We start from the raw sequence: 24921 nt of genomic DNA, 5'->3' as shown, positions 1-24921 counted from the left end.
GGTTCTGGTATAAGTAAAGAACTGCTTGTTCCAGAGACATGTACAAGTTCAGGTATAAGCAGAAACTAGACCAAGTTTGCGTTTGGATGAAAATTGCGTTGTTGCTAGGAATAAGGTAAATAGTGTTTGGATGGTTAGATTGGAACAAGAGGAATAAGAGTTATAATTTGAAATTAAAATTACGTTATCTAATTAATTAGCATCAAAATATTACTTAAAAATAAATAATAAATAAATTATTAATAATTAGTTATAAATATTAATAAATATTAATAAATAATAAATTAATAATAATATCGATTATCTAATTATTAATTAATAATAATATCCATTATGTAATTAATAATAATAATAATATTATTAATAAATAATAATAATTATAATTAATTATTAATAATTAATTATAAATAATAAATTAATAATATTAATTATCAAAGTATTAATAATTAATTATAAATAATAAATCAATAATTATTATTATTTATCCATTATGTAATTAATACCGACCGTCCTTGGAGCAAGTGGCAAAGGGTTTGGTGGTCGGTACCCGAGGTCCCAAGTTTGAATCCTAGTTGATTCACATTTTCAAGCTAAGTTTATTTCAAAATGAAATAAACGAAACGAATAGCGTGCTATCTATTTTATTATTTAGTAATAAATAATAATTAAAAAAAAAGGTGAAACAATAATTACAGCATTATGTCAACTTATTTCAGAAATTTGAAAATTATTATTCCCGAAAATCAAATGCGACTTTTGGAAACAAAGACTTATTCTTTTTTCTTTTTTTTTTTCCCGAACCAACGCTACCGTAGGGTTTTCTTCTCTCCCCCACTCAAACCCTAACCCCTCACTCTCCCCTCTCCACAGCACCCTTAGCACCCCCCTCCTCCTTTTCTCTCTCTCTCCTTTTGGTGAGCCCGAGTCCCTGGGAGCGCCGCCACCCCACTCCTCGGCTTCCTCCCTACCTCCTCGAGCTCCGNAAAGACTTATTCTTTTTTCTTTTTTTTTTTCCCGAACCAACGCTACCGTAGGGTTTTCTTCTCTCCCCCACTCAAACCCTAACCCCTCACTCTCCTCTCTCACTTTCCCCCTCACCATCTCCCTCCTCCTTTTCTCTCTCTCTCCTTTTGGTGAGCCCGAGTCCCTGGGAGCGCCGCCACCCCACTCCTCGGCTTCCTCCCTACCTCCTCGAGCTCCGGCGACGATCCCCGGCGCCCCCGTGCCCCGCCAACGCCGCCGCAGCCGCGGGGACCCACCTCGGCCTAGCTAGGGCAGAGGGGAGCCCGACTCCTCAGCGTCGCGGCCGCTGCCGCCGCCGACCCTCGCCGCCGCATCCTCCGTCCTTAGGCAGCCCGTCGCCGCCGGCCCCTGGCTCCCCCGGCCGCCGCCGTCTCCACAGGGGAACCCGAGCTCCAGCCCCTTTGTGGCCGCCGCCGCTGCCGCGCCCTGCCGCCGGCCAAGGGGAGCACCACACTCCTCTCCCCTTCAGCCGCCGACTCCAGCCGGTGCACGCGCCGGCAGCCGGCCGGAATCGGTGCAGTTCCCTGCACCTTGAGCTAGGGCTCAAAAGTGCCCTCTTTGCGTTTCTCGGAGATCCAACGCTCCCGATCTATCCGAAGTGAGCACGGCGATCCCCTCGACTTGCTGAACGCCGTGCTTACCTCCATTTCTGTCGGCGACCCTCCGTCGCAGAGTTTTGGCTCCCCCGCCCCCGGAGCAACTTGGTCGCTGAACTTGGAGAAGCTCTACAGTGCTCCTCGGCTATCGTGCGCGCTCCGGACAGTGAGCAGAGTTCCGGCACGTCGAGACCTGTCAGCTGGTGCCCTCGCTCCATCCCGGAAGTGTGCGGATTTTGGTAACGGCCCTAAACATTGCCATTTTGCACATAATGTTGCAATTATCTGGTCCCGTAGGGGACATCTTGCAATTAGGGCATTGTGGGCTGCCTCGGGCAGCGTGTGGTCACTGATTGTGACCCTCTGGACTTGCTGTGTAGGTTTCGAAGCCCTCGTGCAATCGGAAATGGGATTTCGGTGCGTTTTCCGGCAAAATCGCCGGTAGAACGCGGTTTCGCATTGCGATGGGTTTCCGATTGTGTGGTTGCCCTGAAAATCATCGCCTAGCCTCATTGGTTGGCCGCTGCGGTCCTCTCGTGTGTTCGGAGGCGACCGGTGAGCGGCTGAGGCTTCCGGTGCCAAGTGGACACTTTCGGAAGCCTGGTAGTGAACGGTCCATTGGCGATGGCCGAGTTGACCTGGGGGCTTATGTTTGCTTTTCAGACACCCAAATAGGTGTGTTTTGGGACAGCAAGTGACTTCCATTGTGAGTCTGTGCATTTTGGGACGTTTTGTGGGTCTCTGGGGCATCCCGGTGCGTGTTCGGGATTCTCAGCGAGTTCGGGAATCGGCCTTGGGAAACCGATTCTGTGGGTAGTCTTGGGTTTGTGAGAGATGTGTTTTGAGTCACTTGGATTAGATCTTGACTCGGTGGACCTGCCGTAGGTCCGGTTGGCATCCCTCGCTTCGCAGGAGTTTGACGTAGTGACGGACGCAGGTGGGTACTTTGATCCGAAGTCGGTTCAGTGGTGCACGCTCGGTGATGCTTTCTTCATCCCATCTTTTACTGCTTATATATATACCCAGTACCTTTGTTAGTTAATTCGCGAATTATTCGCAAATTTTTGAAAAATGAATTAAACGGCCGTATTCGTATTTTTCCAAAAAATTCAAAAAAGCACGTGTTTTTTTGGTCAAAAATACTTATTCGCGAATAATTCGCGGGCGCCGAATTATTTGTCCAAAAAGACGGTTCGGCACGCGCTCGCGGTCGCAGGTCGCGGGCCTTGTGGCTCACTTGCGGTTGCGGGTCGCGGGCCTCGCGGCTCGCCCAAAACAGAAAAAAGAAAAAAAATCCCTTTCCAAACGTTTGCCTCACCCAAAACAGAAAAAAACCCTTTCCGAAACGTTCGCCCCTTTCCCCCCCCCCAAAAAAATCACTCGATCAAAAAGGTTTAATCTCTTATGTACTATTCTTAAACTCTTATTTGCTTAATTATTTATTTATTTTGAGGCATAATATAGTTTGCTATTTTTTTTACTTAATTAGCTTAATTTTGTAGCTCTTTATTATTATATTCTTAAGAAATATGAATATTTATGCTAATAGCATAAATCTTGATAGAAAAAAAACTTAATTTAATAGCCGAATTTTTTATCCCGAATTTTTAATTGGTGAACGTATAATATCTGTATAAATCACGTATCCGAATAATTGGCGAACATATTTTTTAGCCGTATTTTTCAACGAATTTAAAAATTAGAAGATGAATTTTATCCGAATTATACCCGTATCGAAGTTTTGCCGAATCCGAATTAACTAACTATGCCCAGTACTTGAGTTTTTCACCACATGACTTTGACCTTGCTCTACTTAGCATGTTTCTCCCTCTTGTATTCATAACTTAGAAGTAGAGCGGTAGCGACTTTGATATCACACTCTCCCAGTTGACCTGAGTGGTCGGTACCTGTATACTCCTAGTGACATTGACATCATACCTACCAGTTGACCCGAGTGGTTGGTACTTACATACGCTTGTGGATGTTTAGCTGATCCATCCTAGTCGACTTGCGTGGTCGGTGCTTGTATACATTTGAGAGGATGTTGAGCCGATCCATCCTAGTTGACTTGCGTAGTCGGTGCTTGTATACATTTGAGAGGATGTTGAGCCGATCCATCCTAGTTGACCCGCGTGGTCGGTGCTTGTATACATTTGAGAGGATGTTTAGCTGATCCATCTTAGTTGACCCGCGTGGTCGGTGCTTGTATACATTTGAGAGGATATTGAGCTGATCCATCCTAGTTGAGCCGCGTGGTCGGTACTTGTATACACTTGAGATGATGTTGAGTTGTTCCATCTGTCCGATCGTTGGCGCTAACCATTAATCCCAAAAGCTCGAGCTGTTAGAACTACGCAACCAATTCACTTAAAGCGTACAGATACAGTGCCCACGGGTCTCGATTGTGACTCGGCCCAACTAGCCTTACGCCACTTCGAACATGACTCGGCCCAACCCAGCCTCACGCCATTGCAGACATGACTCGGCCCAACATGGCCTCACGCCACAGGGCAGGATGCTGGTCTATTTAAGCCAACAATCCCCCCTCCAGCACTTGCACACATTTGCAGTATGCGAGAATCGAACCTGTGACCATTGGCTCTGATACCACTTGTCGAATCGTTGGCGCTAACCATTAATCCCAAAAGCTCGAGCTGTTAGAAATACGCAACTAATTTACTTAAAGCGTACAGATACAGCGCCCACGGGTCTTGATTGTGTCTCGGCCCAACCAGCCTCACGCAACTTCGAACATGACTCGGCCCAACCAGCCTCACGCAACTTCGAACATGACTCGGCCCAATCCAGCCTCACGTCATTTCGAACATGACTCGGCCCAACATGGCCTCACGCCACAGGGCAGGATGCTGGTTCATTTAAGCCAACACCATCTTTGTTGACCTGAGTGGTCGGTGCTTGTGTTCCCTTACAATTTGATGAACTATTGGTCGGTGTGCTCCGAGGGCCGAGGTGCGGTAATTGTCGGCTATTAGCCAACGGTTGGCTATTGATCATATTCGCATCGGTCGCCACAGCTCGACAGCATCTCACGAACACCAGCGGTTTGATCCCCCGCAAGAGGGTGTTTTTTTTTTGGAAGAGTGGTTGGGGTACCAACCTGTGAGCCCATGAGCTTAGCTAGGGTTATATGCCAGACAGAGCGCGTGGTTTGCTTGAGGTCCTTAGACCGACACGACAGTTTAGAGTGGGTACATATGACTTTTTGTCCGGTTGACGCATATAGCTACAATAGCGGTTGTTACATGTTTGCTTGCAGTTCATCTCTTTCTACCCTTGCATTGTTACTGTAGACTTCACCTATATTTGGTTACCGGTGAGTACGCTTATGCTCGTCGGCTTGCGGTACCCATTGGGAAACCTTTGTTGGTTTCTCATATCATTTTTCCCACAGGTGACACGGGTGGGAGCAGTCGGGTCGGTGTGAGGCCGCAGATAGAGGGCGGAGTTAGCTCCCAACAGACGGTATACATTTTGACTTTACTCCACACATAGTATACTTGCGGATAGCATAGTTCATCCCCTATACCTGTTAATAGTGTTCCCTTGTGGTTCAGTTGTTGCTTTACTTGTGGGTTTTTGGATATTGTACTTATGAGAGCTTTTGGTGACTCATGGTTTGGATAGTACGACCTTTTGGACATTTGTGATTTTCAAACACTTGTGGCTTTAGACTTGGTTTTTAAATGTTGGATTTCTACCCTACATGGTAGTGTTTTCAAAACAAGTGTTTTCGTGTAGGAAACAGTTTCTCAAAGATGGTTTTCTCGTGGCTTTCTACTTCTCATGGTAGCATTTTCCAAATAAAAGTCCTGGGTAGGGGTTGGTTTCCAAATGGTTTTTCCGCGGATTCCATTGATGTTAGGATTTCAAGATAAAGTCTTCGTGTGGGAGACATTTGAACTAACAGGTATGTGAATGTGAATGTGAATGTGTATGGATGTGAATAAGGACTGTTAGCTGTATGATGCAAGATATCAATCCTTGCTCATCTTGTCGTGTGTGTGCGTGAGTGGAGGAACTGGTTGATCAATTGTACATGTGCTACGTCGTGCAAATACGGGGGAGATTCTGTCCGTTTGTTTTGAAAATTCCCTATATTTGTGGTGGGTCTGTTGCACGTCCTTAGGGGTCAAGGTTTCAAAAACAAAAAAAAGGGCATTTTTTTGCTAACTCTGATTTATAAAGATAGCCCAATTTCGAATTGGCTTTCTAAAAGGGGCCTCGGGGCGTGACATTGGATCAGAGTTAATTATTCGGTCTGGTTCGGTTCGGTTCCAACGAATCCAATAAGAAAGCTTTAAACCCTAACGACCCGACCCACTAAAAGCCCTAGCACTCTAAGCTACCTTGTTTGCTTGCTCGTCTCAAAACCCCTCTCTTTTCTCCAAGAAGATGTGTGGCAGTGGCAGCGGAGCGACGGCGATTCGGACGAAGTGCCTCTTCGATCAAAGAGTGCTCTCTTACTTTGAAATTTTGTTTTCTAAATTTTGGGGATATAAAAGTTGATCTTTTGAACCATCTCTTTTACTGAAGTTATCTTGTGATCTAATTATGTTGTTGTTAATTTTTTGGTTTTAGGTTTGGAGTTTATTAACTATTCCAATTGGTGCGGTTCCATCATGGCTCCTGTAAGTGTTTCATTTTGAAGTATTTGATAGTTGCATCTCATGCAGCGTAAAGAAAAAAAAAGTATAGATTTTGATGTTGATTATTAGTAAAATTCCCAATTTTAAGATCGTTTTTATTTGTTTGAATAATGGCAAGAGTTCATGTCCAGGGAAGTTGTAGAGGAGTAAAGCATTCAAAAGATTGTTTTTTCTTTTTTATTTTAAATTTGTAAATGTTTCATTTGAAGTATTTGATAGTTGCATTTTATGCAGTGGAAAAAATTATATATTTTTCTTGTTAATTATAGTAAAATTCCCAATTTTTAAAATTATTTATTGGTTGAATAATATGGCAAGAGTTCAAGCCCAAGGAAGTTATAAAGGCGTATATCATTCAAAAAGAATTTTTTTCCATTCTATTTAAATTTGTTATATTCAGTGCACTCTGTGTTGTGTGTGTGTGTGTGTGGTATAATCAACGGACTAAGTATAATTGAGAAACTGAGTAAATTATTTGATTTTGCAGCCTGACGATGAAGGAAAAGCATTGGAGGGAAAGGTTTGTGCTTACACAAAAGAAAAAAAGAACTGGTTAAATCTGTACATTGCGTTACCTGTTGCATAGACATTATACATAAATTAGAGAAAGTTACTAAAAATTTAATTATGGCACATATAGAACACTGTACAAGCATATATCCTAATTAGTTGTGTAAATTAATTTTCTTGGTGTTTTCAGATATCAGTTAACTGGCATTATTTTATTAGAACACCGAATTCTTTTCATACTTGATAACTTACAAGTTTGAGAATAAGCGTAATGAGATGTTTTATCTGTAGAACACCGTTGATAGTTGTTAAAGCTTATTTCCGAGGCCAAAGTTCATCCAACTAATGGATTTTATTACATTTCTCAATAATGTTAAACTCTCCAAAGCATTTTAGATTTCATTTTTTCGGCATTCTTCTCAAGAAGGTGGTGAGAAGTAGTTGTTTGAATTAGATATTTGAATTTAAATAGTGATCCACACCTAAATTTTCCTTGTGTATTAGACAAGGAAACAATAGGAATAGGATCTTTACGGAGGGTGCTGGTGATAATATCTAACCAGCCATGACCACATTTAGCTCAAGTTGATCTGTTATCCCTGTTGATATGTTGGCTCAATCATGCCTGTAGTACTAACAATGTAAAGCCAGTATAAGAAATTATTCATTTTATCTCCTGATTGACTATGGCCATTTTTCTTATTTGCTGGATTCAATATTTTCCCCTTAAGATATTGAGAATTGATTTTTCATAAGACTCTTTTAATCAATGAAATGGTATTCTATTAACTAACTTTTATGAATCTAGTAAAATTGTTATACTGTTTAGGAAGATTGCCTTTCTTCCCCCCTAAAAAAAACTTATAGGAACTGGCTTGAGTTTTGCATTCTGACAATCTTTTTTATGCTATATGTAGCTGGATGATAAAGAGTTGGAAAGGAAAATGAAGAAGGATCAAAAGGTTGATTGTTTATCTTGTTTATCTTATCTCCTCTTGTTATTTTTTTTTTTTGGTATAAGTAGAAGCTTTGAAAGTTGTCATCATAATGTCTATGCTTTTATCTAGATTTTTTCTTCTGTCTGCGGTTCTGTGCCATACTGTCATTATGTATGTTTTGATGTTAAACCAAGATTTGGTTTGAGCAAACTAAATGGTTCTTAACACCTCCTGGATTTAGCATTTATTTAATACCCATGAAAGAAGCTGAATCACTTAAATATTTTGCTCAGCTCACTATATGCTGGATGTTGCATGACTTTTGTTGTTCCTCAATTATCTTGCATCAATTATATTTAACTGTCAAGTGCCAATGGAAACTTGAAATGTATATGGAGGATTTAGTACTTGAATCTTGCCTATCACCCATTTTCAGTTTGTATTACTTCATTTTCTGGACAGGCAAAAGAGAAAGCAGAAAAGAAACTAAAAGCTCAACAAAAAGAAGCTGCCAGACTCCAGGTAGTTGATTTTCAGTGTGTTATCTTTAGATTATAGAAAAGAGTTTCAATATAGATAATACATTCACTGGCTGAATGTTCTAATTGTTCCTGTCTGTTTATTTGTTGCTTGCTAGGCACAAGTGACATCTGATGGCTCAAAGAAGAGTGAAAAAAAGCAAAAGAAAAAAGACGCTGATGACGAGAATCCTGTGGATTTTATTGATCCATTGACTCCTCCTGGAGAGAAGAAACTTCTTTCGCACCAAATGGCCAAGCAATATAGTCCCAGTGCTGTAGAAAAATCGTATATCACCACATTTCTTAACAAAACTTTCTAGCCCTGAAATTTCTAAATGACATATGAATTGCATGAATTTTTTTTTTTTTAAATATTTTTGCTGCTTAGGTGGTATGCGTGGTGGGAAGCATCAGGCTATTTTGTGGCCGACAACAGCAGCCCAAAACCGCCTTTTGTAATTGTAGGTGCCTCGATAGTTTTATAGTTATTTGTTACATTTACACCAACTTGTTTTCTGAATGGCACAGATCTACCTGAAATGGGAAAACATGAGTTATATTCTGTCCCTACCATATCCATTACGAAGAAATGCTTCTTTCTATTGTTAAAAAATCTAAACTGATCATTGACTTTACACACAACTTTCTATTGATATTTCATCATTAAAGCCCAAAAAACATTTGAAACTCATCTTAAATAAGAAGCATCTGTAGATGTTTCTATCCAACTTTTGGTAGCCAAACCTAATCCCTAGTGTTTAACATCGATGCTTTTCTCAATATTTTTGCATTTTACTTGTAACTGTTTACTTTGAACAAAATTGCGTCCAAGTTGCATGATCCGTTGATTTCTATGATACCATGTGTAGGTTCTGCCGCCTCCGAACGTAACAGGAGCCCTTCATATAGGTCATGGGCTTACTGCTGCCATACAGGTGTTTACTTTCGGAATTTCTTTATGCTGTATCTGATTATTATTTACATTTTATATTTGCTGTATACTTGCTAATTCCTTGAATTATATTGCATCTGGTATCTTTCTATTATGCAGGATACAATTATAAGGTGGAGGAGAATGTCAGGTTACAACACTTTGTGGGTGCCTGGAATCGACCATGCTGGCATAGCAACCCAGGTTTGATTCTTCTCAAAATACCTGGTGAAGCTTGATTATATATTATTTTTGACCTTCAACCAACCACCCACTCAACCCTAGAGGGCCCACATTATCCTAACTGCACATTTCTCAATCCAAGGTCTAAAAAATTAATAGCACCAATAGCTTGGTGCTATTGATATTATATTACTGCACCAAATCAAATAATGTAATACAACATTAATAATAATTTGAATAATAGATGTCGGACTAGTCATATTGAGATAATCAGTGATGCTACGTAATGCGAACAAATGGGCGTTAGGTGGTATCTATTAGAATATTAAACCACTAATAATTTAGTGCAAAGTGTTGTATCAATCATGAGGTCTAAAGTTTGAGATCGTCGAAAATTTTAAATTATTTTATATATTAAAAAAAGAGAATAAAGACTTGGTCTCGTTCCGTAACATCGGTCGAGAATAATGATCTTGCTTCTTAGGGAGAAGTGATTAAAGGATGTTGCTGATTATATATGCAGCATGGGATATTAATATTCTTTGGCACAGACCTGTCCCATCTGTGCCGTACCGTGCTGGCGGCGTGCCGGCACGTGGCAGGGGTCTGTGCTACCCGGCACCCAAAAGGTGTGGGCGTGCTTCCCTGTATCGCAGTCGTGCTGACCGTGTATCATGCTGTATCGCAGATTGCTACCCCTGTATCGCTTTGTGCCGAGCCGGCATGGGTTGGCGGGGTTCTATTTGCTCATTTTTTTTTTCTTTGAGGGGCCGAAAGAGCTTCTTTGATGATCAAAAGACCCCCTGATAATGAACACAAGTACTAAAGACCACTTTTGGTCTTTCTTATGTGTACTTATTCAAAGTTTTTAAATTTTAGAGAGAAAGAGATCTCTCCGTTCTTCCTCTCTTATTTCCTCAAGAAACACTTAAGAAATCCTCAAAAAACCCTAAAAAAATAATACAAATTTTGGTACTTGAAGAAGTTTCAACTTTCAACGTAAAACTTTTAACAGTAAGCTTGTTCTTAATGCAGATCTAGGATTTTTAGGCTTTCTTTTGCCATTTTATATCATTTAACGTGAGAATTTGTTAATCTAGGATTCCTAAGTTTTCTTCATGGATGTTCATTAAAAAACTTTCAATCTTGTGTTAAATTTTTTAGTTTTTTTACTTCTTTTTATTATTCTCATTTTTGATCTCATGGGCCTACTATCAAGGGATCAATCTAGTAACTGATGATGATAATTATCTGTGTGATCCACCTAGACGCTCAATGTAATACTGGCAATGAAAAATAAATAGTTTAGACTTTGGAGTTATGATTTAGACATTTTAAATTATTTATAACATTATATGTTGTTAACTATTAGTCTTATATTAGCGTTTATGTACTTTCGTGAGTTGTGTATGACTATTTCAACTTGGAGAGGATGAGAGGTATTACTTGGATCAAGTTTATATGCATTACAAATCTTCAAATATCTTAAAAAGCTAACATTATCAGAACAAAATAAAAAAAGTGCCAAACCCGTTCCGCTGTGCCAGTAGCGTGCCACTGGCACCGGTGGGCCGTGCAGACATTTTCATGGCCTGTGCCGCCGTGCCATGCAGTACCATTTTGTGTTTATTGTAACTCCTGCCTACTGGTTTTCCTCTAGATGTTGAACCATGTACTGCTTTTTTGCAGTTGTTCCCTGTTTAATTGGGTGTAGTGGTAGGCTTTGCTCTACATTAGTACTTGGTTTTGTTTAGAACTTTTATCAATGTTGGTGTTCATTTCTGTGTTTTCGGTGCATAACCCCAGGTTGTTGTAGAGAAGAAGCTAATGCGTGAAAGAAAATTAACCAGGCATGATATTGGACGTGAGAACTTTGTGTCTGAAGTGAGTGCTTTGTTTATGTATTACATTTTGTTTCTCTGAATACTGGTACAAACATGTAATCTTTTTATCCGTATAAGAAACTTTCTTGTTTCTTTTCTTAAAAATGATTTTGTTTTGATCCACTTGTTTTGTTTCTTGCATAAATGCTTGATAGGTCTGGAAGTGGAAAAATCAATATGGCGGCACAATATTAACTCAAGAACGTCGACTTGGAGCTTCACTTGACTGGTCCCGTGAGGTCAAATCCATTTTGCTATTATTTATCTCTCAGCTATGAAACCAGCATAGTGCTAGTGATAAAACACAACTTTTCCTTTTCATGAAAGTTTCTGATATTGTATACATTTTCTCAATTTGTGAATCAGTGTTTCACAATGGATGAGAAGAGATCAAATGCGGTTACTGAGGCTTTTGTTAGGCTATACAAAGAAGGTTTAATTTACAGGTCAGCTTGATTACACTGACCTTAAGGTTTTTTGCTAAATATTTTAGACTAGAAGAATTTTTCTCATTCTTCTTCTTGAATATTGAGTTGTTGGATAACTTGATCAAGCCTTTTTACCTTCATGTTCCCGACTTTACTTCTTTACTGCTCTATTCTTATTCTAAGATTAACTATATAGTGTTTGCTTTCTCTCTTTTCAGTAGCTCTCATTTCTACTTTTTTGTGTGTGAAGGGATAACCGCCTTGTTAATTGGGATTGCACCTTACGAACAGCAATATCTGATATTGAGGTACAGAATGACTTATATTTAATAACCATTTATTAGAACAATAAAATATTTTGTATTTCTCTCAGTAAGAATTGATTTTACATTTAAGTACTTATTTTCAGGTTGACTATAAAGAAATTAAAGAAGAAACTTTGTTAAAAGTTCCTGGTTATGACCGTCCAGTTCAGTTTGGTGTATTGACATCATTTGCTTATCCTCTTGAAGGAGGATTGGGTGAGATTATAGTTGCTACAACCAGGATAGAGACAATGCTTGGTGATACTGCAATAGCTATTCATTCTAAAGACGAGAGATATAAACATCTACACGGAAAATATGCAATCCACCCATTCAATGGGAGGAGACTTCCAATTATATGTGATGATGAGCTCGTGGATCCTAGTTTTGGAACTGGGGCTGTCAAGGTAAGCATACTTTACAAGTAGTGTGAGATATATATATATATATATATATATATATATATATATATATATATATATATATATCCAATTTAATTAACGTTTCCATCACTTTTTTGTTTTTGGCATTTCTACATAGACATCTCTGGAAAATCATTTTTTTCATGGATACATCTTTAAACTCTGAAGTCTGAATATTCTTACATATCCCTCGCAAGTGTTGTTTCTTGCAAAATGCTGTGCGAGCACAAGGGTATTATGTAAGAAATTAAGATTTTGAAGGGCAGATATCAAAATTCAGATTTTAGAGGGATTTGTTTGTAGGTTAAGATAATTTTAAAGGGGTTATATTTAATTATCTCTACATTCTTATATTTGTTGCATATGGTAATTTCTGTATCTTCTTTTGTGTGGTTTGGGTTCTCTTCCTGCTGCAGATTACACCTGCTCATGATCCAAATGATTTTGAAGTAGGGAAAAGGCATAAGCTTGATTTTATTAATATCTTTACTGACGAAGGGAATATAAATAGTAATGGGGGCTCGGACTTTGAAGGAATGCCGCGTTTTAAAGCTCGTGTAGCTGTTACTGAGGCATTGCAGGCAAAGGTATCACTGCATATTTTATACTAAAATTCTCATTGACCCAATACTATTTGTTCTATAATACCTCACATACGACCATTGCAATATTACCAAATGCTGTTGACAAGACCTTGTTTGAATCAGGGTTTGTATAGGGGTTCTCAGAAGAATGAAATGAACCTCGGCATTTGTTCGAGGAGTAATGATGTCGTAGAACCCATGATTAAGCCACAGTGGTTTGTCAGTTGTGACAGTATGGCAAAGCAAGCTCTTGAAGCAGTAAGGTGCAAGAAGATTGAGATTATTCCACAGCAGTATGAGCAAGACTGGTACCGGTATAGTTATTTTCTTCCCTCACTGAAGCTTTCTTTATCCTGTAATTACTTATATTTTAAGATGACTTCTAATTAAGGTCTTGTTTGGTTTCACTTCTGGTTAAGTGTCGTTGACTAAAGCTGTTCGAGAAGTCACCTGAAGTTTTTTCTTGTTGATCTCTTCCTTGAGATCTTCCTGCTGCAGCAGAAGCAGAATCAAATGGATCTTCTGATTCTGGGGTTATAATAGCTCATTTCAGCATATTGCTGCAGCAAAATTTCTAACTGTTCTTTCTTATCTTGCCAAACGCTGATCTTTTGCTTTTCGGAGTGGATAAGTTGGAACCTGCTCTACAAGTCGGGCCAAACAGTTTGCTAAATAACTAATCTGGTTCAAAACCTTCTTGTTAACGCAGGTGGCTCGAAAATATTCGGGATTGGTGCATTTCGAGGCAGCTTTGGTGGGGTCATCAAATTCCTGCTTGGTATGTGACTATGGAAGATGACCAGCTTAAAGACATGGGTTCTTATAATGACCACTGGGTGGTTGCAAGAAACAAGGTGGAAGCACTTTCGGAGGCCAAAGGGAGGTTTTCAGGAAAGAAATTCCAAATTAATCAAGATCCTGATGTATTAGACACATGGTTTTCTTCTGGCCTCTTTCCATTATCGGTACTTGGTTGGCCAGATGATACAGTTGATTTTAGGGCATTCTATCCTACTTCTGTCCTTGAGACTGGGCATGATATTCTCTTCTTCTGGGTCGCTCGGATGGTGATGCTTGGTATGAGACTTGGTGGTGATGTGCCATTTAGAAAGGTATAATTAGTTTTACTGAATTTTCAAGTACGTCCTCAGAGTTTCAAATTTACAATTAGGTCCTATATTTTGTTAGTCATTATCTGAAAGAAAACGCGACGTCCAATTTGGTCTTGTACATGTCTTTATGAAGTCATAAAAATTTGCAGATTTATCTTAGGTACCTGAAAAAAAAAATAGTTGCAGATTACAAAAATGAATTTTTGAGGGTTGTTAGTAGACCAAGATTATCTGTGAAGACTATTAGGTTTGTTTTGTTTGTTTACTGTTGGAATTGTGCATGTTATGTTGTCAATTAACCATGAATACTAAAATTTGCATTTACTCAGGTTTATTTGCACCCCATGATTCGTGACGCGCATGGCCGGAAGATGTCCAAGTCTCTAGGCAATGTTGTTGATCCCCTCGAAGTAATAAATGGCATATCACTAGAAGGCCTCCACAAACGGCTAGAAGAGGGTAATTTGGATCCAAATGAATTAGCCACTGCAAAAGAAGGGCAGAAAAAGGATTTCCCAAATGGTATTGCTGAATGTGGTGCTGATGCCCTCCGTTTTGCCCTCATCGCTTACACTGCTCAGGTTATCTCTTGTATCCACTTGATCTACTTTTCATTTTGATTAGGGGCCTCTATATATATATATATGCCCGCCAAATTTTCTATTTATTGATAAATCCCTATAAACTGTGAGTATTCATATACACTCAAAAAAATGCTGTTTCTTACAAAAATGCTTGTGGATAAAAGTTATTAAAAGAGAGGCAATTTTGTAATTAAGAGTCAGATAAGTAAAAAAGTTATTGAAGCCCAACAAAGATGCAGATTTTGCAGGGTTATATATGTAAATAAATATTTTTTTACTTGTATCTCTTTTGGTTACGCTAACTAATTTTTATGCTTTCTGCCTGTTTCAGTCTGATAAAATAAACCTCGATGTATTAAGAGTGGTGGGGTACAGGCAATGGTGCAATAAGTTATGGAATGCCATAAGATTCGCCATGGGCAAGCTAGGGGATAATTATACACCCCCCTCGACTATAGTGGTGCATTCAATGCCATCTGTGTGTAAATGGATACTATCTGTTCTCAATAAAGCAGTGGCCAAAACTGTATCATCTTTAGAATCGTACAAGTTTTCTGATGCAACAACAGCTGTATATTCGTGGTGGCAATTCCAACTTTGTGATGTGTTCATCGAGGCTATCAAACCCTACTTCTTTAATGATTCAGAAGAGTTTAAGTCTTCTAGAGAAGCTTCTAGAGATGCTTTGTGGATATGTTTAGATACTGGTTTGCGCCTTTTGCATCCATTCATGCCGTTTGTTACAGAAGAGCTGTGGCAGCGACTTCCTCAGCCGGCAGACACTTGCAGGAAAGATTCTATAATGATATCAGAGTACCCTTCTGTTCAAGAGGTGAAAATAATCTATGTTTTAATCCATTTTCCTTGAAATTCTGAATCTTCCCCAATATTTGAGAGGTTTCAGTTTGTCTGCCAACCTTTCAATTGGTAACTATTTGGTCATTAATTTTTGTGTTCATTTGCAATCATAGTCTTTTTGTTAAATTTCTTGGTTGAATTGGATGGAAATATTGATGTGACCACAATATAAGAAGCCTGAAAACTTAGGTGGCAATTAGATGATGATTATGTGTACATCTTTTTCTGATTTGGATGGTGAAATAAAACTGAAATTTTAGGATTTGCAACAATTGTAAGGTTGGGACCATGTTGACACTATGCAAAAAAGTGGAGGACGCCACATGCAATCTACATTTAAGTGTTTTGTGCATTGAATTTGTTGTCATGAACAGGAATGGACAAATGAGCAGATTGAAAGTGAGATGGAGATTGTTATAGGCACCGTGAGAAAGCTAAGATCTCTTCGCCCAGCAAACGATAAAAATGAAAGGTGTGGACATTATGGTAGACGTGATCCTTAACAATTTGTCAAATTCGCATTTGGCATTTTCTTGCTGTATTAACTTCTTCCCTCTATTTTCTCCACAGGTATCCATCTTTTGCACTTTGCCGAGGCAGTGATATTGCTGCCACCGTGAGAAGTAATGAGTTCCAGATTGTGACTCTTGCTTCTATATCATCTCTGAAGGTTCCGTCTTTATCTGTATAATAAGTCTAATCCGTGAGCATTGCCATTTTCATGCTTTTACGTAATCAGAATTTAAAATATTTTTGGATCATAATGATTCATGTGCTATAGGCATTTGCCTGGAGTTGGATAGTGGTGATTGTTCCCTATAGTAATTATATGAATTTTAGACAATTTGAGACAGTATGGAAGAGTTTCTATTTCTGTATGAGCCTTACTCATTATGGATTGCAAAGTGAAAACACTTTACAATCCTAAGACAGACTTATCTAAGTGTTGTTAAAAACGATCATTACCTTAGTTGGAGTGCGGAGGCACTGTCTATCTAGTTGGCTATTCCAATATCTTTAATACAGCCCAGTTTGATGTCAAATGGTTAGATGTTATAGTCAGATGTTACTATGACATAGTTCTTGTACTCTCCTTCATTGCCCCAACTAGCTGGGTACCCAACAAGCATGTTGGGAGTATAAATGTGGGACACTTATATCATATAGTTCAGCATATGCTGAATTATATTATTCAGTGCTTGGTCGAAATACAAAGAGGGGTTGCTACAGTTTGATCTGTTCACTATTTTGAGCGGTCCAAATGCCTTCAGTTTTGCAATATTCATCTGAAATAAAGTGCAGCAGTAGCATATTTGGCCAAATGAATGCTATCCCTCGGTACTCTTAACCTAACTTTAGAATTGGATCCATATGTGGGGTGTGCTGTGTGAAGTTGTTTTACTCATCTTTTGCTGCTTTATTTTTGTAGTGAAGTATCATATGATCTTTTGATTAAATTTGTGTAGATCCTTACTGAGGATGACGCTCCTCCGGCTGGGTGTGCAATAGATGTGGTGAATGAAAATCTATCAGTGTACCTTCAACTTCAAGGCGCTCTTAATGCAGAAGCTGAAATCGAAAAGCTCAGGAAAAAGAGAGAAGATATCTATAAGTGAGTTTCAATGCATCTAGATTTAAATTGGGCAACAATTTTTTTTTTTTTTTTTCCATGTCCACTGATATTAGTTTCTTCTAAATGAGATGACAATAATGCTTTTCTTTAGCAAATTTATTCCCAGTATCTTGCATCCTTTATAAAGGAGAACGTAGAGTCTTCATCTTTTAAAAAACTAGTGCAGGTTGCTCCTGATCTGTTTCTTTTATAATGCTATTTTTTCTGTACCCAAAGATAAACCTTTGAGAAGAATTAGAAACGGTTCTTTCTCCAACTTTTTGTAACCCTATAGAGCTTCTATAACAATTCTTTTGAAACAAGAGGAGGAAAATAGAACATTTCCAGCACTCTGGAAAGATCTTTTGAGGCATGCTCGGGAAAGATCTTCAGCTGTTGTGGGCTTGAGGCACTTTGTATCCATAAATCTGTGTTAATAGTTGGAAGTTCTCATAAACATGCGTTGGGTAGTGTAAGAAGGGTAAAAGAGTATACCCTCGAGTTGAATTGATAAAAATATATAGTACAAGAGATAGGTCTACTATAGTAACATTGCCTACTATGGTAATACTATAACTAGAATTACATACTGTATAATCTTACTCTATATATGATAATAATATACAGTATCCTAATATACCATAAGAAACTAAATATAGCGTAACATATTCTAAATATATCATAAGTTCATAACATCCTCCCGCAAGCTAAACATCCACTGTCCGGATGCGAAGATTGAGCCGCAATGCTGAAAACCGAGAAGGTGACAAAGGCTTTGAGAAAATATCAGCAAGTTGTTTATCGGAAGAGATGTGAACCAATTCTAAATCACCGGATTGGACTTTTTCGTGCAAGAACTGATGGTCAAGCTCAATGTTCTTTGTTCGAGCATGAAGAATAAGATTGGCTGTAAGATAAGTTGTGCTGAGATTATCACAATAGATGCTGATGGAGCGCCATAAGATCACACCAAGGTCACGAAGTAAACGTCGGATCCATACTGTCTCAGCAAGCGCGTAAGCCAAAGCACGATACTCTGCTTCAGAACTGGAACGAGAAATAGGCCCTGTTTGGCCTAGCTTTTTCAAAGTGATTTTAGGCTCAAAATCACTTTTGGGCTCTATAGAGTGTTTGGGAAAGGCCTCTGAAAAATCAGCTTCTGCTTTTCAAAAGCAGAAAACTGATTCTTCAATCCCCAAAAGTAGAAGCTGAAAAAACTTGCTTCTCAAAACTGATTCCCACACAAGCTGTTTTAGCACTTAAAATTTTTTATTAAAATACCAAAACTGCCCGTAAACATATAATAAAATTCTATTATATCCCTTTATAATTAATAACATCTTTGCCACCACCACCCACTCTCCCATTTACTTCACAGCCAACCCATCCTCTCTCCCACTTCATAGCTAACTCTCCACTCCAAAAAAAAAAAAAACTCACCCCTCCTCTCTTCTTCATCTCTCTCCCTTCTTCCTCTCCGGAGACGTTTTTTCTCCGGCGACACCTTTCCCTTCGGCAAACCTCCAAAGTTACTCTTTTTTTTTTCATACATATTTTTCTCCCTCCCTCTCTTGATTTCTATGCCTAAAATGCTCATCCCGACCCCGGATCCGCACCAGCGGGCTCCGGCTTTGCCGGATACAGCCTCGGATCCTCCTTTGAGTCGGATCCGGGCCCGGATCAGCATTGGCAGGATCTGGCAAAGATGGATCCCGCCAGCTTGGCCGGATCCGTGCGGGCGGGCTCCGGCTATGCCGGATCCGAGCCCGGATCAGCGCTGGCGGGATCCGACAAAGATAGATCCCGCCGGCTTGGTCGGATCTGCATCGATGATATGCATGTAATGTAAAATTATATTAAATAGTTATTGATAACTTGAAATATTGGCATGTAATATTAGTTAGTTTTAAGAATGACTAATATTAAATAACATTACAAAATCACTTAAGCAAAAAAATTTGCCAAACAGCTTTTTAAAATCACTTCAGCACAATCACTTTTCTACCAGACTCGGCCAAACGCTCTACAGCTTCTAACAAAAATCACTTTTCCAAATCAAAATCAATTCTGCAGAAATCACTTTTCGAGAAGCTAGGCCAAACGGGCCCATAGTGGGCTGTTTCTTAGCGTACCAGGAGATATGATTGGGCCCTAGAAATATACAATACTCAGAAGGATTGACGCAGTGGAAAATAAGAATGCCATAAAACAGCGCCCTGCGAATATAACGTAGAATGTGCTTGACCGCTTGCATGTGGAGTTCACGAGGTGCATGTAAATATTAGGCAACTGAGTTGACGGCATATGAGATATATTGTCTTGTGAAGATGAGATAATGGAGAGCACCAACGATCTGACGATAAATGTAGGGATCCTCAAGAGGGCGTCCCTCATGAGAAGAGAGACGAGAAATCAGAGAGAGCGGACTAGAGATGGGCTTACTGTCAAGAAGGTCGTGGCGCTGAAGTAGTTGATGCGCATATTTCTACTGAGTCAAATGAAGACCAGAAGACGAACGATTAACCTCAATGCCTAAGAAATAATGTAGCGGCCCGAGGTCCTTCATAGCAAATTCTCGTTATAAGGTGACAATAAGAGCCTCTAAAAGAGAAGAGGAACTTCTAGTGACAATAATATCATCAGCATATAATAGAAGAACAAGGGTGCCAAAAGAGGAATGACAAACAAACATTCAAGGATCAGCAGTACTGCCAACAAAACCAATTTCAGAAAGAAAATAAGTAAACCACTGAAACCAAGTCCGAGGTGCCTGTTTGAGACTATAGATCGCTTTTCGAAGACGGCAAACGTGATGAGGGAGAGAGGGATGCACAAAGCAGGCGGCTGTTTCATACAAACTTCTCCAGAGAGAGTACCATGAAGAAAGACATTCTTCACATCAAATTGTCGAAGAGACCATCCAGAGGAGAAAGCCACTGAAAGAACAGTACGAATAGTGGTCGACTTGACAACCGGAGAAAAGGTCTCATTAAAATCAATACCTTGTTGCTATTTGTAACCCTGAGCCACAAGCCGAGCCTCGAGACGCTTAAGAGAACCATTCGCCTTTTGCTTCACTTTATATACCCACTTGCAGCCAATAAGATTAACAGAAGAGGGAGGAGGAACAAGATCCCAAGTAGTATTGGTCAATAATGCATCAAATTCTTCAGCCATGGCTGCACGCCAATCTGCATCTTGAGAAGCTTCATGAAAAAAGGTAGGCGCAATAGGAAGAATAGAACGCGCAAAAGCGAGGAAGGAGGAAGACGTAGCTGAACCCTTAGTCATGGACCGAGTGAGCATAGAGTGTGTTTTGGCCGACAACGGAGGTTCAAAAGGGGAAGGAGGGGATACTGCAGTAGGCTAAGGGGAAGGTGGATGATCAGAGGTGGAAGGTAGCAGATCAATAGGGGGAGGTGAAGCAGCAGCAGGCCTGCTGGTGTGTCGTCTGGTATAGACTCGGAGTTCAGTTTGACCAGCAGGAGTGGCATCATTCTCATTACTAACCTGTTTGAGTAATATCAAGTAAATTTTCATTGCCAATAAAAATTTTTTCGTGCCCACTATAAGGTTTAGAGGAGGAGAGAATATCATAATGTGCGGTCATATGATTAGATGCTCCAGTGTCTGGATACCATACTTCCTTACCTGCTTTATGAAGGTTTATAGCAGCAAAAGTTTGAGGAACATCATCTGTAATAAAGGAATGATTGAAGCGTTGTCTGCACTGGAGGGCAGAATGATTGAACTTGCCACAGATTTGACATTGTGTGCTAGTTTGCCAGACTTTGGAATGTAAGGTTGGTGATTCAGAGTATAAGGTTGTTAAGGATTATTAGGTTGAGGGTGTGAATAGGTTCCAGGAGATCCCCGACCAGAGTTGTGTCTATCACGCTGTCCTCGGCCTCCACGATATCTACCTTCACGGCCTCCACGATTATCGCATCCACGATTGGCATAAAGAGCTTCATCGTCAATAGTGGGAATAGCAGAGGACGTCGTTACACTAGTACGACGTTGGACTTCCGTTTCTTTTTGCATTCAAAAGTGGGCTTATTTCTTTGTGTTTAGAGCACTAACAAAACCTCGATATTCTTCTGGTAGCCCTAGAAGAACAATCATGACCAAATTATGATCTGTCTCATTTACACCAATCACCTGAAGAGATGCCAATCGACCTGGTCTTTTGCATGTAATCACTCATGCTCATTGAGCCTTTCTTGATGCTCTGCAATTCAAACTTTATAGAAAGCCGTAGAAGCAATCTTATCAAGAAAATATGCCTTAATGGTTCTCCAAGCATCATATGCAGTTTTATGTGAGCTAGAAATGATCACTTGTAATATGCTAAGGGATAAAGTAGGATTAATGCATGAAAGTATAGTGGTATCTTTCCTTTTCCAACTTAAATATTTGGGATTTATAAACCCCTTCTTATCAGCAGTATCGATAGTCCGAGAAGGCACAATACTAGTTTCGTCAACATGTGATGTACCACCAAATACTAGTTTGAGAAGGCACAACACTAGTTTCGTCAGACTAGTTTCGATAGTCTGAGAAGGCACACACAAGATATGTGGACTCAGTAAGTTCTAGTGGTATGAGAGTTTTGATATTAACAATTGGCAAATTTGAGGTAGAAGAAGATATATTCGCCACCTTAAGAGAAAGATCCACCACTAGATATGAAAGAAAGATAAATTGGAATGTAGCGGACGAGAAAAATGAAGTACTTGGTTTCTACCAAACTAGCTGTACCCAGCGCACAAGAGAGGAACCACTTAGCACCAAACAAGAATGGCAGCACTAGGGAAAGGACCGAGCAACACGAGCAACTAGCGAGCGGCACTAGGATAGTTCGAGCGGCACCAGAAGAGCAAAAAAGAATCACAAAGAGGCTGAAATTACTGTAGCAGAAGTGCTGTAGCATTGATACTGTAGCAATACTGTAGTGCTGGTGCTGTAGCATTAGTACTATAACCCTGTTACTGTAGCAGTATTGTAACAGGGAGATAGAGGGCCAAGGATAAGGGGAGATAGAATACCAAAAGGAAAAGAACACCTATGGAAGAAGGTGAGAGTTGTGGTGGATGGTGGCTATGTATCGATATTATTAAATTAGGATTCCTGCTCTGATACCATGTAAGAAGGGCAAAAAAGTATACCCTTCTGAGTTGAATTGATGAAAATATATAGTACAAGAGATAGGTCTACTATAGTAACATTGTCAACTATAGTAATACTATAACTAGAATTTAACTAGAATTACATACTATATAATCATACTCTATATATATGATAATAATATACAGTATCCTAATATACCATAAGATACTAAATATAGCGTAACATATACTAAATATATCGTAACAAGTAGTCAATATATTTTCAGAGACTGCATTTAGTAAATTCTGGAGAGTAACTTTTATTGTCTCTGAGAATAACAGATATCATAGTATAAGCTAAAACGACTATAAATTTGCATTTGGATGCATTCAAGAATATTCTCGAGGATACCCTTAATAGCATTTGCATAGGAAGTCAAGAACAGTGTCTATATATATTTAAAAATTTAAGAGCACCCAATATTTTCTATAGAATAATAATATACATAATGTACATTAAAAATTCAGACTTTTATATTTAATCTAAATATAATATAAATTGTATGATATAAAACTAAAATTTTCATATAATGTTTCTATACTATCTATATTTCATGTAATAGTATATAATATTATATTGTACTATTTATGTTATATAATACACATTTTAATTTATATGCTTTACAGTGCTACATATATTATTATAATAATAGAAATTATGCTTACTAGAAAATATAGTATAAATTTTAAATTGTATTCATTATGTATATGTAATTTTAATGCAACTTTAAAAAATAATATTTAATATATATATTAAAATATTATAATAATGTATAATAAACTTAATAAATATATCACATTAATATTAATATATTATAATAATATATAATAAACTTAGTAAATAAAATAGTATATCACATTAATATAATTTATATTATATAATAATATTTTAATAAAAATATATTATGATAGAAATATTATTTATATAAATATATTTACTCAGTTATTTATTAATTTATATAAGAAAATAAAGAGGGGAACAACCTTATTCCAAGTTCCTTATAGGGAACAGCTCTTAATGGGTGGTTATAGGGAACAACTCTTAATGGGTGGTTCTAGAACAACCTGCTTTAGCTGGAACAACTTGTTCCATCATAGTGTAAAGATGTTTGGGTATAAGTAGGGTGATATCCCACTTGTTCCGGGGCATTCCCCAACGAAATGTAGCCGGATAGAACTATTTGAATGCATTAGCTTGTTCCTTTGAGATGTTGCCTACATACTGGCTATTGAAAACTGATTTACCTTTTCCGGATGTGGAACCCTAGATATTTGATAACCTGTCTATTCTGGAGCTTCTGGGTGGCTGTGAAAGTCGAAACTTGCTTCTGGGTCCATAAAGAAGCAGCTTTGACTTTTTATGTTTTTGGCCTTTTCGAAAAGTTCTACTTGAGCTGCACTCCTGTAGAAGCTCCAGGGACCAATCAGTCCTTCGATACATTTTTTTTGGCCTTATATTGCATACTTTTGTTGCGTAATGCTTCTCTGTTGCTATTTGCAGGCAACAGTCTATTCTATCTCAGAAGATAAATGCTTCGGGCTACAAGGAGAAAGCACCACAGAGTGTTCAAGAAGAAGACATGAAGAAGCTCAACTCTCTAATGGAAGAGCTGAAGATCATCTCGGAAGCTGAGAAAGATTTAGATCAGCTGATAGATGGAGGAAACTGAAGGACTGAATTACCGTTGGCAATTTCCCTGTCTTATTAAACATTCATATAGCATCAAAATTTTGTGATCATCTTATTGGAATTTCTCTGTGTAATTTTACGGGCATGAATGATGTTTTTCACTAATTGTCGGCAGGACTTGTTTTACCTTCTCCTTTTATTTATATTAAATGTTTGTAAGTAATGCTGACTTCTCAAAAAATGATTTTGAGGTTGGTTCTTTGTTTTGGGATTCCTTCTGAAAGAAAATTCTCATGCTGGCTATTGAAATTCGCTTGTCGGAAATTAGTGCTGTTAAACAGGAGTTTGATTTCTTTCTTTGTCTATTTATTTGAAGATTAAAGAAGCTATCTAGTGCTGATGCTGCAATGTAGATAACTTTTCGCTGATGACTGTATATATTTTTGTGGTGCCCTATAGTGTCTTCGCAGCCTCTTGTAAACTGGGGTTTCAAGCTGCAGTTTGGTTCAGGAGAAGTATTGGAACGAATGAAAAAGAGCAAGCTCATGTGGTTGCACTCCAGATGCGTTAAGCACCGTGGCCATCTAGGATTCAAATTAGCCTTTTGGGTTTAAATTTTCAGGGGAGACAAAAGAAAGTGTGATAAGATCATTATAAAAAGGTGGTCGTTGGATAATGACGTCGTCAGACACTTCAAAAAGGTGATGTATAGGTGGCGTTGCTCTTTTGTACTATAAATTATGAGGAGATTGTGAATCTATTTAGATACTATCAATCGTTTAGAGGGGGTGAATAGGTGTATAGGCTAAAAATATAAATTTTAATATTTTAAAAATAAATAAGAAAAATAAAATTGATACGCAGAGGTTTAAGTGAAAAACTTCAATTAGATGTAAAAAATTTACGGGACTAATATGTGATGACAATCCAATATGAATTAAAAGAATATAAGGTGATTACCGATTT

General features: G+C 38.6%; 1 protein-coding gene across 7 annotated transcripts; it reads left to right on the top strand.

Moving 5' to 3' along the window:
• Positions 1291-24279, top strand: LOC109719837 (valine--tRNA ligase, mitochondrial 1-like). Of its 7 annotated transcripts, XM_020246666.1 has the most exons (25): positions 1291-1858; positions 2505-2556; positions 5032-5102; positions 6219-6268; positions 6774-6806; positions 7714-7758; positions 8197-8256; positions 8372-8541; positions 8644-8716; positions 9125-9190; positions 9307-9390; positions 11176-11253; positions 11408-11491; positions 11619-11698; positions 11931-11988; positions 12090-12392; positions 12824-12994; positions 13115-13305; positions 13701-14103; positions 14433-14684; positions 15019-15519; positions 15920-16017; positions 16116-16215; positions 17012-17157; positions 23827-24264. In XM_020246666.1, the coding sequence occupies exons 4-25, from the start codon at positions 6260-6262 to the stop codon at positions 23993-23995; spliced, it is 3174 nt and encodes a 1057-aa protein (XP_020102255.1). In that variant the 5' UTR covers positions 1291-1858; positions 2505-2556; positions 5032-5102; positions 6219-6259; the 3' UTR covers positions 23996-24264. The 7 variants fall into 7 exon arrangements, with proteins under 7 accessions (XP_020102255.1, XP_020102258.1, XP_020102257.1 ...); XM_020246669.1 differs by lacking the exon at positions 2505-2556; XM_020246668.1 differs by lacking the exon at positions 5032-5102.

Source organism: Ananas comosus, linkage group 13 (genome assembly GCF_001540865.1).
Source record: "Ananas comosus cultivar F153 linkage group 13, ASM154086v1, whole genome shotgun sequence".
In the NCBI taxonomy this organism is placed as follows: domain Eukaryota; kingdom Viridiplantae; phylum Streptophyta; class Magnoliopsida; order Poales; family Bromeliaceae; genus Ananas; species Ananas comosus.
Note: the sequence above shows the minus strand (reverse complement) of the source record. Positions and strands in the feature narration are given on the sequence as shown.

Bases quoted from the DNA above. Each gene is read 5' to 3' on its own strand.
- LOC109719837 (XM_020246672.1), top strand. The intron at 8,257-8,371 runs GTAGTTGATTTT...GTTGCTTGCTAG, and splicing joins AAGAAGCTGCCAGACTCCAG to GCACAAGTGACATCTGATGG. The intron at 16,216-17,011 runs GTTCCGTCTTTA...AAATTTGTGTAG, and splicing joins CTTCTATATCATCTCTGAAG to ATCCTTACTGAGGATGACGC.